A 13,526-nucleotide genomic window follows, 5' to 3' on the forward strand; every position below is an offset into this window, starting at 1 on the left:
CTGCAATGTTATTGGAAAACAAAAGTTGTTTAAATAATGGAACAGACCCGATGAAGTTGTGCAGTGATGCAGAAGGGGTGGGGAAGGGTTATTTCCTTTCTTTCCATTACTTTCCTCCTCCTGCCTTGCCTCCCAAACGTGGGTGGAATCTGCATGTCAGGCAGTAGCCACATCAGCCTGGCCCGGTGGCTTTTCTTAATGGTGAGAACGAGATTAAATGCAATTAGCATTGATTGAACGAAAGCTGCCCCCCCGTTCGTATGCTGATTAATTAACAGCCATCCTTTCAGCAGTGACCCTCTGCAGCGCTGCGTTTGTTCCTCCTGCCGCTGGTGTTTTCCAGCATACGTCCAAAATCAAAAGCACTGAGTGTTCCCTACTGTGGTGTCTGGGGCTACCAGCTCAGCGGGGAGGTGCAGCCCCCCAACCAGGATGAATTTTTTGTGCAGTCTGGTAACTGCAGAGCTGCTCAGGCGGTGGCAAAACATCCCCTGTTAAGCAAGGCTAACGACGGGAGTCCTCAGCGAGTTAGAACAACGATCAGAACAATTGTCTGGAGGAAATCAATGTTATAATGCATCAGCAAACAGGTGAGTCTCGGAACAGCCAGAGATTAGTTCTGTTAGTAAATAACTTCGTATTTAGGTGATGCAGAGCAATGGGGAGGTGTCAAGGCAGAGCAAAGCAGACAATGTGCTGCCTCTTGGGATTCAAAGGAGAGTGAGGAGTGGGGAGAGGAAACCAGAAAGACTGTTTCTGTCCTCTGCACTCTGGTGGGGTGTGTAGACAGGGAACTTGCACATGAACGCACTTTCTGGGGTGCACTGGCAGTGCGTCTGGCGAGCCTTTTGAAAGGCATCTTTGCTGCTCTCAAGCCAGCTTTGAAGACATCATCTGGGGAAGCAGCCAAGAAGTCACTGGGTGAACTTCTCTGCTTTGCAAAGCTATTACCACGAGTACAGAAAAGAGGGAAAACAAAACTCTCTTCATAGCTTTTTGAATTAATGTTTTTTGTTGCTGCCAGGCGTGCCCTTGCCCCTTCTTATTCCGAACCCAAGGACAGCAACTGTTGGACTCCTGAAGGATGAGAGAGACAGAGAGGCTTTTCTGTGCAATAACTATATGGCACAGAAGTGCTGTGATCCATTAGTCAGCACAGCTGCTCCACAGAATAGCCAGTACCCTGAATGTAACAGAACAAATTGCACATAACCAAAAAATACCTACGGCATACATCAAACCAAAGAGACTCCAATGTCCTCTGCAGCAGTTTGGGGTGCTAATAGCCCCACAACAAATGCCTCATCCAGCAGAAAGGCCTTGAAAACCCATCTTAGGACAGGTCAGAATTTTTGTATTCCATCAGTGCCTCTTTCTAGAGCAGCTGAGAGGAAAACGTTGTGTGGTCGTGTTCCTGAAGTCTGCAGTGTGCCAAGAGGTATCGTGGTTTTCAGAGCTGCCTGCACACAGCGGCGAACTAGGAACTATGGAGATTAATTTCTACTTTGTCACTGACACTCCAAATGCTCAGAGTAATTTATCATGAGGATCTGCTTTCTGATTTCTTCATAGCTACACAGTGCCCATATGTCTGAGTGCTGCGTTGTGACTGCTCAAAGGAACATTAGAACAAAGGTAGGGCACTCGCTGGAGGAAACTTGCCGGGTTTACCCCATGAGACTAAAGGCTGGCTAAATAAATATCTCTTAGCACAGCTGAGGCTTGGCAAACAGTACCTCTGGCAAACGCTGAGGGAGAAAGTTCTTCAGGGCCTGGGCTTTCAAGGAGGGAGATTCCTCCACTGGCTCTGATCCTCCAGCGAGGCCAAGAGCCGAGGCGCAGAGCTAGCCAGCGACCACAGGAGGTGTGGAGGATGCTGCAGTCTTGCCAGGCAGCCCCAAGCTCCCATGCTGTGATGCAGTCTGATAAAGAAGGGACTGAAGGAAGACAAGAGAGCAATGTGTTAGAAAAGCTTGCTGAGACCTACTTGTCCTGATGCCGGTACCGAGGCCCCAGCTCTGTTGTGGGAGAAGGACCCTGTTGGGGGTTGACTGGACTCCATCCTCAGCAGGGGTAAGATTTGTGGAGCAGATCTGCTTGCAGAGCTCCACCTTTTCTTCTCACTCAACTGGAGCCAGTCTGGAAAGCTGCTGGCTTTCCCCCAGGGTCTGCAGCGTGGTGAGGTGTGTCAGCTCAGCGTCGGCCAGTTCTGACCACTGTTAGTTCCCAAGCAGGGCCTCGTGATGGTGGAAGAGCATGGGTTAGTGGTTCAAGGTCCTGCTTGCCAGGAGAGGCGTGGAGGAGAGCACAGCGTGCCCTCCAGCTGGATTTGCTGTCAGGACGGAACAGAATGCCATTCCTGGTTGTGCTGCAAACACAGCTGTGAGGAATTGCCTTCGTATGGACCCCTTTGTATGGACACGGCATTCATACACAGAGGCACTGGGCTGAAGCTCCTCGAGTCTGGAACTTGGTGTCTACTCAGTGTTGTATTGGCAGAAGCATTGAAAACAATCTAACCTTGTGCAAGAAGGAAAGGGCACTGCCCCCTCTCATGAGAGTGCTTGTTTCCTGAGTTGTCCTTTTGCTAAGACTGCAGCAGAGACCAGCTAATGCCAACTGTGGGGCAGTTATTTTGTGATGAGGCACTGAACTTATTCAGGCTGAGCCTCAGCTCAATTAATTGGCAGTATCCTGCTGTGTGGAAACAGCTTGTGATTGCAGGCTGCCTGGACTTGTTGTGTGTGCAACTTGTCTGGTGTTTAAGGGCACGAAGCAGAGGTAAGGCTTCTTCTGTCCTTTCCTGGCTCCCTCCTGCTCAAGGTAAGTGTTGTTAGCTACCTGGTAGCGTCTTGCTGGGAGGACTCCAGGTTGGAAGGAAGTGAGGGAGTACCAAGTCTGTGTCTGCATAGTTGGTGGAATTCAGTGGAACTGAATTCGATGGTATTCCGTGCCAAGTGGAATTCAAATGCTGGTATAAATGGCTTAGTTTTAGAGATACAGTGTCCTTCCATGATGTCACACAGCCTGAGAGGCATGAAATTGATGCAACTGTGCTTTTAAGTAGCTAGCCACAGGTTTATAAACTGATGGCCTAGGAACACTGAAGGCTGTTCTCTACAAATTCTGGCAAACATAGATTTGAGTGGTGGACTAACAGACCACAAGGCCTATTGAGCACCGTGCAGTGTCTGTGTGATGCTCTGCAGTAGTCATCAGAGAAGACTTCTGGTCTCCAGCTCTGTCAGCTGTTAATTGTGCTTGTGCCCCGCAGCATGTTCTGCAGAAGACCCAGAGGAGCCTGGGTTCACAGCCTTCCAGAGACTATTCTGCTTTTGCTTCCTTTGTGAATGGGATTTTAGCAGTGTTGGAGAGTTCAGGGTGATCTACGCTGGTATGGCAAATGCTGTGAGATCTCGATTGGCATCTGAGCAGGGAAATGGGAAACAGCTGGGAAAGTCACCCCTCTGTGCAGGCTATTGAGTACTGGGAGGTCTTCCATTCCAGAAACGTCAGTCTTGCAGCCTTCGTGAGCATTCCATGCCCCTGATGAGGGAGGGGACATTAGTTAGTTACTCCATCCGCCACAAGCTGCTCTTAGATGTGTTTGTATTGCATGGAGAGCAGATGGGCTGATCAACAGTGTTGTTACCTACATACATCTTTTGTTCACAGAAGTTTTCCCTGGGGAGAACTGCAGCAGGAAGTTGGTGTCTGGCCTGCCTGGCAGCCCATCACTTCTGGGTCCAGTGCTCACTGTGCAAAAAGATTTTTGAGAAAGTTGAGCCATCCAAAATGAAATGGAACCTGATGTTTTTGCACAAGGAATGTGTGGTGGTTTGGGTGTTGCCTGCCCCCTACACTTTAGGAATCACCCAGAGTAGACTCAGCTGGCTCTGGAAATATGAATGAAGCTTATATTTTACAGCTAGCACAATATACAAGCAGATATTTACAGTATATACAGTTATATACAGAGATATACAAGGTAAAAGGTAATACAGAAACACAACAGCCCTCCCAGAAACCTGAGTCCCCAGGAGGGGCTCTGAACCACCCCTTCACCTTCCCCCTACCCCTCTCAACCTTACCCCAGTCCCAAGGAGGAATAGAGGTTTGGCCAGGGGGTTAGGAAGCAAAGTGGATTAGCCCAAAATGGAGGGCGAGGTTAGAGAGTAAGATGCAGCTCAGCCAGCAGCCTGAGTGAGAGTGGTGCTGAGTGTCTTATCTATGTTTTGACTTATATTTTTATACATCTCAGCAAGCCTATGAGGGAAGTAGACATCACTCTTGTTTTCATTTCACAGCCTATAATCTAGTTCTTCTCACCAAAACATTCTAGCCTGCTTCAAACTAGCACAGAATGTTTGTGAGCCTCCATCTCAATGCATCTCCAGCATGTGGGCAGGTTCGTCTGGGAAGAATCAACTGCGGTTGAGTGCTGGCTGTGTGCATTTTCTGCTGAAATGAGTGAAGGTATGCAGCTAGGATTTTGACCACCAAATTATGTAACTCTAATATTCTTTACAATTACTTTAAAGAAAGAGGGTTTACTGTCTTCCAGGAGGGTTAAGCACAAGCCCTACGAGGAGAGGCTGAGGGAGCTGGGATTATTTAGCCTGGAGGAGAGGAGGCTCAGGGGAGACCTTATTGATGTCTACAACTACCTGAGAGGAGGTTGTAGCCAGGAGGAGGTTGCTCTCTTCTCTCAGGTGGCCAGCACCAGAACGAGAGGACACAGCCTCAAGCTGCACCAGGGGAGGTTTAGGCTTGAGGTGAGGAGAAAGTTCTTCACTGAGAGAGTCATTGGACACTGGAATGGGCTGCCTGGGGAGGTGGTGGAGTCGCCGTCCCTGGAGCTGTTCAAGGCAGGATTGGATGTGGCTCTTAGTGCCATGGTCTAGCCTTGATCTCTGTGGTAAAGGGTTGTTTAGCCTGGAGGAGGCTCAGGGGTGACCTCATTGCTGTCTACAACTACCTGAAGGGACATTGTAGCCAGGTGGGGTTGGTCTCTTCTGCCAGGCAACCAGCAATAGAACAAGGAGACACAGTCTCAAGTTGTGCCAGGGGAGGTCTAGGCTGGAAATTAGGAGGAAGTTCTTCACAGAGAGAGTGATTGGCATTGGAATTGGCTGCCCAGGGAGGTGGTGGAGTTGCCATCCCTGGAGGTGTTCAGGAAAAGCCTGGATGAGGCACTTGGTGCCATGGTCTAGTTGATTGGAGAGGGCTGGGTGCCAGGTTGGCCTGGATGATCTTGGAGGTCTCTTCCATCCTGTTTGATTCTATAATTCTATCAGCAGCTTTGTCACAAGACGTAGCATTCCTCAGCACTTCACTGAAGTGTTACAGCCTGAACACAGCAAATTACTTTATTGCAAAATTGATTGCCAGTTGTTGCTGCTTCGCTCATTACCATTTCTTTGAGCACGATTGGAATTTTTGAAACATATTGCTCTGTGCAAAACTTTTAAGTCATTAATGATGAGAAAAATTACCTGGGAAATTAGAGTCAGTCGAGTTGTATCGATGGTTCATTTGTCAGATTTCTGTGTGAGCTTCGTCTAAATAATTTGGCAAAGAGTTTTCCCTTTATTCTTGAGCCCTTTGAAGCCTTTCCAGCTCATTGTTGTTAGAGATGGAACCTGTCTTTGGAGATGCATGGTCAATGTGGACTAAATATGCTGACCATGCAGGTAGTATGCAGCAAGCATCAGCCTGCTGTATAGAAGTAGCCCAAATTACACCCTCACCTTCTGACAGATATTGCCAAGTGTGCCAGTGTCATTCTTTTGTGATGTTCTTCTTTCTGATGCACACTCAAGCACAGCTTCTCTCCTGAGAAAGGCTACTGTCCAGAACAGAGAGAGCAAATCAGCCCTAGTAAAAATGGATGGTGAGACCACATGCAGATAACCCTTCAGCTGTCTTTATGTAGTAGGCTGTAGTGGAGTCCTCTAAACATGAGTAAGTGCAATCTGCCCTGCAACAGGGAACTGCACCTGTCCAGAGCATCAGGGGGAGAAAAAAGCATGTTGATGGGTCCACCCTGTGCAATTCTGCTGTTTGTGTAGCTACACCAGCAGTTCATTGGCAGAAAGATACCACTGCTGATGCATGAGAGGTGGTTACCTGTGTTTTGAAATAAGGTCTGACACTGACACCCCCAGAGGGAGAGGTGTTATAGCTGGTGCCAGGTCTGTTCACTGTTGATGACATTGTTGGTTTGATTTCTTTGACTTTATTGGAATGGTAGTGTTAAAATAGGAAAGACCATAGCAGACTCTGCAATCTCTGTCCTGAACAGGTTGACGTTGGTGCTGGTCTCTGCTGATCTCTTCTCACAGGGAAATAGTTGATAGAACAAGAGGGAACAGCCTCAAGCTGTGACTGGGTAGGTTTAGACTGGACATTAGGAAACATTTTTTCCCAGGAAGAGTGGTCAGGTGTTGGAATGGGCTGCCCAGGGAGGTGGTTGAGTCACCAGCCCTGGATGTGTTTAAAGGTCATTTGGATGTGGTGCTTGTGGATATGGTTTAGGATGAACCTTGTAGAGTAGGGTTCTGGGTTGGACTTGGTGATCCTGAGAGTCTTTTCCAACCTGAATGTTTCTGTGTCCTGTTTTTTCTACTCATCAGAAGTCCATGGCTGGTGTACAGCTACCTGCAAGATCTATCACATAGGAAACAGTGTACCAGTTAGATGATGTATCACTTAGAAAACAGGAGGTTGCTGTAAAGACAAAGGATTCTGCTTTGAATTTTAGGAGGGTTTGGGTCTTAATGGGATAAAGCTTGTCAAATGTGTCTGGAGTTAAGGCAGTTTCTGAGTTCCTCTCTTTCTTTCTCTCACTTCTCTAGTGCTCACTCTTAGGTTGATCCAGCTCCAGGCTGAGTGAGTGATGTGGGCATGTTTGCTGGCAGCTAATCAAAGTGCTCCAGTATCCTGCTGAGGCTGAGACTTAGCATGGAGCTACCATTTCTCCTGCCACCAAGCTGCTCCAAGGCTTACCTGAGACCATGGCCTTTCTCTCCTGCTGGAGGCCATCAGATTTATAAACTGTTTCTTTGTAAATGACCCTATAATCTTGTTCACAGAATCGGTCTCACCTTTCAATATCATGAGCTGCTATCTTGCTCCTACAGCCCTTTGTCCCCTTGAGCATCTCGTGTTCTGCAGAAGATGAACCCTGGTGATTCTTGTGTGGGATTTTCACCTTGCCAGCACTAGTCCTTCATTTCTGGAAGAAACAGTCCCATGGTGACAGCTGCTTAACTAACTTGCTGCCTTTGTCTCCTCTGTCTTCCAGGAGCTGTTAGTTAATTCTGGATAAACATCAGCCATCAGAGAGCAGAGGACAGGGACTACAGATGCTTTTGGAAGCCCCAGCATCCTTCTGGATAGACACTGACCAAAACCAGTGCCTTCTGCCCTTCGCAGTCCAAGATGACGACGCGATTCCTCTTCTAATTGCCTGCATGTATCGGCTTGGGTGGATGTTCCTGGAGGTTGGAGGAGGGTCCTGGGAAAGGGGGACACTATCATTTCCTTTTTCATTGTGTCACAATGTAAAGAATCCTGTTGACCCCAGGTGCTTCCAGCACAGCTTGTAGCTTGGAAGCTGCGCAACATGAAGCTGGTTCGCCCTGTGCTGGCTTTGTTTCACCAGTCCACATCTGAGTTTCTAGGTCTGTTATCTTTGTCCACTTGCTCTGGAGAAAGGGGTCTGAAGTATTTGGAAGTAACCCTGACTAGCTTGTTAGGATTAACTGTTCCTAGCATGCTCCCATTGGTTACACCAGTAGGTGTGGTTCTTCCCTTCCAAGGTTCCATCCTAAACAATAAAGTGTTTAATGATGACTGTGTGCTGTGAGGTACTTTCAGTCCCACGGGTTTGTAAATTGCTGTTTTCTGTCTACTACCCATGCCAACAAAAACTCCAAACGAGTGTGAGGAACAGAAATATTTCAAATCACAGTTTATAAATCACAGGAGTTGTTCTTTTTGGTCCGGAGCTGAATGACTTTGGCTTCTTTGAAAGTACTTGGAGGAGTGCAGAGTCCTGGCTGAAGGGAACTGGTGTTGGCGAATCATACTGAAAACCATTTGCCTGCTGAATCCAGAGCTCAAGTTATCTTTCTTTGCACTCGCTCTTTTGTGCAGTTCCTGCTTTGCCTGCCAGATCTCAACATCCTTTTTAGCTTTGCGCTGTAGTTTGACCTCTCCTTGCAGAGCTGAGGGACAGTGGGAGCTGGGTGCATCTGGCATTTCCTCCTTGTAGAGGTAGGTGCAGCAGATCAGCAAAAGACCTGCCATCAAATGAGGGGAGCAGGTCTAGCTTACTTCCCCTTCTCCAGCTGAAGCTTCTCCTTTGGCAGTGCTTGCTGCTGATGTCCTGTCTAACTGTATCTGACAGCTTTTGAAGAATGTGAACATGGATTTTTGGAGGTCATGTCAGAGTTTAATGTAGTGTTTATGAAAATGGATGGATGGGGCTGAAAATTGTTTTCTGTGTCATATTCTGCTTCCTCTTTTTTTTCTTTAGGCAGCAACTTAGTGCTTTACATCTTCATTAAAGTGAGAAAAAGCCTTTCCTTCTTGTGGAGAGCTGGTGCCACAACCCTCTTCCTCCTCACAAGTGATGTTTGCTCACCCATGGCTCATCTCTGTTAGTCTCAGATCTTGAAAAAACTTCAGCTTGTTATCACTGTTTCTGTACCCAAGGTAGGAGGAACAAGCTTTCCAAAGTAAAGTAGGACACTTGATGCCCTTAGTCTGTTTGTGGGAGTACTGGGTGGGCTTTTTCTGCTACCAACATGTCAGCTTTTGGATCTGCTTGGCATAGCCAGGTTCTACAGGGCTGCAAAACTTATTGATGCTCCATGTGGAAATTTGGAGCACCAAGGTCTATCCCTAACTAGACTTTAAATTACTGTTGGTCTGAAAAGTACCTATTTTGTCTCTTCTTCATTTTACTCTTGCCCCTATCCAGTGTTGTCTTAGCATGAGTAATTTGCATGTCATTATTTCAGCTGCCCTAAATTGGGGAGGGGATTATGATGCCAGGGCTGATTATTTGGTGGCACTGGACAATTTTCTCTGTTAGGCAACTGCGATACATTTCCATGTTCTTTCATAATGAGCTTTATTTACCAAATTGGCAATTCCTCTGTTGAGAAATAACTGATTACAGCATTCAGGGAGTTGCTGTCATCTCAAGATATGCAGGTGTCTGTGGAACATAAACAGATGTGATCGTTCAGACAGTGAACTCAATTGATAGAGGGTAGGGGGAAAAATATCAGCCATAAAATCATGAATGCAGCATCTCCAGCTAATGCAGCCCAGGTGCACTGCGGCTGGTTTGCAGCCCAGCAAGGACAAAGTGGCACTCCATAAGGCCATCCAGTACCTCCAGATGAGGGACAGCTTGATTATTAGCTGAAAATAGACCACTTGCTTGTTGTCCCACTTCAATCCTGGCTTGCCAAACTCTCAGTCACTGGTCATCTCCGGGGACAGACGTTGGTTTGCTGTGTAGCCTTGAAATGGGAAGCTCCTCTGTCCTGCCATGTTGGGTTTGGCTTACTCCATGGTGAATGTCTACAAACCTTTTGGTGTTCATGTGTGTGTGGATTGTGGTCCCAGCTGCCCTTCAGGTAGTCCCTTTCTTTTGTTGTTTCCTAGTGCCCAGGAGCAGCTCAATTATCTGAGCCTTTAGGAAAAAAAACAGATGAGCAGAGATGTTGATAGGAAATTGCCAAAGATGAAGTTCAGTTTGCAGAGCCTCAGCTGCCACTGGAGTGAAAAATGCACATCACACAACTTCTTGAGTGAGTGTTTTCTCTTCCCATCTCCCCCTGTTCTTTGCAGCTCTATACTACTGAGACCCTTACAAAGAAGGAAGAAGCCCTTCATCTTCTCTTAGGCTTCCTCTCATGTTTCTCCTTGTCTGCTTGTTGGATATTCTGAGCATGATGTTTTCTCGTGCAAGATTGTGACAGCAGGTGTTAGTTACGCTCCAAAGTGGTGCAGACCATTATTCCTGGAGCCTGGTGTCCAGTGTTGAATAGATTTCCTTATCACACAGCTACTGTCACAGTTGGCATTAATGGGCAACTAGGACAGCAGGATAAACGTGGTCTGGGTCTATTGAAAAACCTGAATTGGAGGCAGTTTCCTCCAAAGGCAAATTTGAGTTAGGGTAGGAGCAGCCAGCCAGGCTGCTCTCTGTGCTGCATGTGTTGGACAGAAAAGAGCTTTGTTGTGTTCAGGAATATCTGTGACCTATTTCACCTACTGAAACCAAACCTGCCCAGTGCCAGATATGGTTGGACACTGTGCTCTATTCAGCCGAGCAGCTGCATGTCCATTTTGCCTGCCCTCTTATTGCAGTTCTGTCTGCAAATTGGGTAATTGTGTGTACAAATGCATCTGGTAATTCGGATGCAATGTGCACAATTGTGGTAATTTCATGTGAAAACACAGGCTTGCAGAGTGCCCACTTCACGAGCATGAATTGTTTTAGAACTAGCCAGATGAATGGAAGGAACAACCTTGTTATTCATGCATAATTTCTCAGTGTTGCAGGAAGGAAAAAGAACCAAAACAATGAAGTCAGAGAAGATACAGCAAATAACTGATAGAATTTTTCCAGTAGGCTTCAATAGCTTTTTAAATGAAACATTCAACAAGCACTTTGAGATTCCAGTGTGCAAGAACATCTCAGGCTTTCTAAGCACCAAATTTGAATCTTGCATAAAAACACAAGCCATTGCCTCCTGTTGTTAATATTTCACACTTGGCTTTGCAAGACGCTTTATCTAATATCCTCTTTGCATTCAGGCTTCTACCAACTCTGCCTTGTCCATAATGGGAGAGGCTGGAGGAGGAAGACAATTGCCAAGCATGTCTCTAATCTACGTAGGAGGGTTTTGTGTAGCTGTAGGGGGAGCAGAGTAAGTCTCATTTCCTATTTTATAGTCTGCTGAATCCTGTGATCTCATGCTGTGTGCTCCTTTTCCAGGCAGAATTTTTCAATTTGTCTTTCAAGTTGTTGTTATTTTTTATTTCCAAACTGGTTAAAAGTGTTTGTCTGTAGCTTGTTGCTAGGTTGTTTATGTCTGATTGCCTCAAATGATTCATTGCCAGTGTTGTAGGCATCTTGGGACCACCTTCTTCAGTTTCTCTGGTGGCCTGGTCTTTTGGGGTTAGAGGCAGTATAGGTACAAGGAGTGTCCACTTGCTCCTTCTCACTCTCTGTAATAACTGCTGTAACTAAATGCACCTTGATGAAACAGAGCCCACCACTGCAGCAGCTCCTTTTGCCACCCCAGGGAGCTGTTGCACCCAGCACTATGGCGTTAGTGGCCCCTTTTGTTGGAAATGCATGGGGTCCTGAAGGACACTTCAGAGTGCCGTGGGGTTGCAGCCTCCTGTCTGCTCCCTTTTGGCTTTTTTCTTAATGCACGGAGAAGATGGATGTGATATTCCTGAACTAACTTGCCTGCCCTCCTTACCTGTCAGCTTTTCACTCTGCTCCTGGTATGCATTTTGGTTTCTCATCACTTCCCCAGCTTTCCTGGGCTAATGCCTTGGGAGAGTGAAGGGTGATACAGGCTGAAGTGATTAGCCTGGACCAGTAGTCATCTTCATGCTGGGGCTGTTCAGGGCAAGTAATGACACCCTCCATATCCCACTCCAGTGCATAATTATGCTGGCAGAGTGGTAGTTGTGCAGCCTGGGGCAAAGCCAGAAGGAGCAAATGGAGCAGCCACTGGTCTCAGGAGGGCTCTGTGTCAGAAGGCTGTCTTGGATTTAATGACACATGTGCTCTTCTCAGACTTTTTACAGAGGTCAGCACATGGCAGAGAATTTTTCTTTGTCATCTTCCTAGGGACAGCAGCAAACTTTTGTTTCCAAGCTGAAGATGAAATCAACCAACTGCTCCCCATGTGGTATGTAAAAAAAAAACCCTACAACTGCTGCTGAAGCTGGTTTTCCCCTTGTGAATGGCCTAAATTAGCTGTTCTTCCTGCTTGTACTCGGTGGAGTAGCTCGTACTTGATCCAGCCTCTTCGTTTGTGCGATGCGCTATGAGGCATTGATGGTACTTGTGTCTGGTTCCTGCTGCCCTGTGTATTGCTTTCTGTGGGAGCTGTTGCATGGAAGATTTGCTGTCCCAGTGAGCGTAGAAGTGGCAGTAGGGACCTGGGGTCTCATTCTGATTCCTGCTTTACATCCTCCTTTATTTTCACAAAGCTCATTTAGTAATGGGTATGATTTCTGATACCTTTGAAACAGGTTTGCTAACCAGCATGAGCCCAAAGCCCTTTGTCTCACATGGCTCTTTTTGAAGAGTTAGGGTCTGCTCACCCTGGTATGGATCCCTTAAAGCTTTCATTTCAGAATCCTTTTTTGAATTCAGAGTTGATATTGGGTTGGCAGCTGAAGGGTAAGTTGTCTTTGTTCCCATCTCCTGCTAACATTTATGGCAAACTGGTGCCTGCAGTTCAGTCCTACACACTTCCTACTTCCTCCTCTGTGGAATTAAAAAATTAAAAGTTAGCTCGTTCAGCCTTGCCATGGTTAGTAGCTTTCTGAGCATCAAGCTGGAAACTCAGAGGCCCCCTGGGTTCTTTGCATTTGGTCCTTACCAATTTTTTCTCTATTTAAAAGGGCTTATGTCTGTTCCGAGGCAGCTGCTGTCTTCTGAGAGCTGTGTGCTGGGAGTCTTTCAGCCTGTTGTTCTCATGAGGGTGCAGTGCCTGGCTACTGTTGGGCAGTGGGAGGTGAACCTTGTGAGTGCACTCTGTACCCACATGTACACACTCCAGCTGTACCATGTGCAGCTATGCCTGCTCAGCTCTGCTTGAGTCTTGGGGTGGGTAGCTCCTTCCTGAGGATGGGGCAGCGTTGCTTGAGCTCTCCAGGGTCACCACCAGCTGCTGAACAGGCATATCTGAGGGCTGCTGTTCCCAAGGTGCATCTGAGAAGGCTCATTTTGACCCAGTTGCATCACTGACCTGGGCATGTACTCTGAAGTGTGTGAATGGGCAACTTAAACCTTTCAGGGAAGGAGAATATCACCAGCCTTCAGCCTCAGGCCACTGAGCTGTCCGAGGGGTTGCTTTCTCATAGGGACAGGACTGGAGAGTCTCTCGCGTTTCAGTACTTGGTGCTGAGGTGCTAGTGGAGTTGGAATAGGTCTATGTGGCATATTTTTTTTCCCCTTATGGGTTTAGATCAGGTTTGTATGATTTAGTCCTTGAACTGCCTGAGCTAATTCTCTAACTGGCACCAGCTGAGGCCCACGAGTGACTCTCCCGCAGCAGGAATGACAAGGGTGTTATTTTTTTCCCTCCTACGACCTCTTGAACATCCCTCCGCGTCCATTCTCTCCGTGATGGAGTCCATTGTCACAGTGAGTTTGGCTTTTATTTTCTCCGAACGGGAGTGCCACTGTAAGTCAGGATTAGCTAAACACAACATTAAAAAATAAAGCAGGGCTATTAATTTAATGGGCTCCT

At 47.0% G+C, this 13,526-nt stretch overlaps 1 protein-coding gene across 2 annotated transcripts in view; it reads left to right on the forward strand.

Annotated features, from left to right (window-relative positions):
- The window catches only part of CHCHD6 (coiled-coil-helix-coiled-coil-helix domain containing 6), a 125,924-nt gene extending 118,067 nt beyond the window's left edge, over positions 1 to 7,857 (forward strand). For both annotated transcript variants that reach the window (XM_064156821.1, XM_064156822.1), the window contains one exon: positions 7,307 to 7,857. In XM_064156821.1, the coding sequence (XP_064012891.1) occupies positions 7,307 to 7,330 (24 nt within the window). In that variant the 3' untranslated portion in view covers positions 7,331 to 7,857. The remainder of the gene's footprint in view (positions 1 to 7,306) is intronic.
- Positions 7,858 to 13,526: the final 5,669 nt, after the last annotated feature.

The sequence above is a fragment of the Pogoniulus pusillus genome, chromosome 16 (genome assembly GCF_015220805.1).
Source record: "Pogoniulus pusillus isolate bPogPus1 chromosome 16, bPogPus1.pri, whole genome shotgun sequence".
Lineage (NCBI taxonomy): Eukaryota > Metazoa > Chordata > Aves > Piciformes > Lybiidae > Pogoniulus > Pogoniulus pusillus.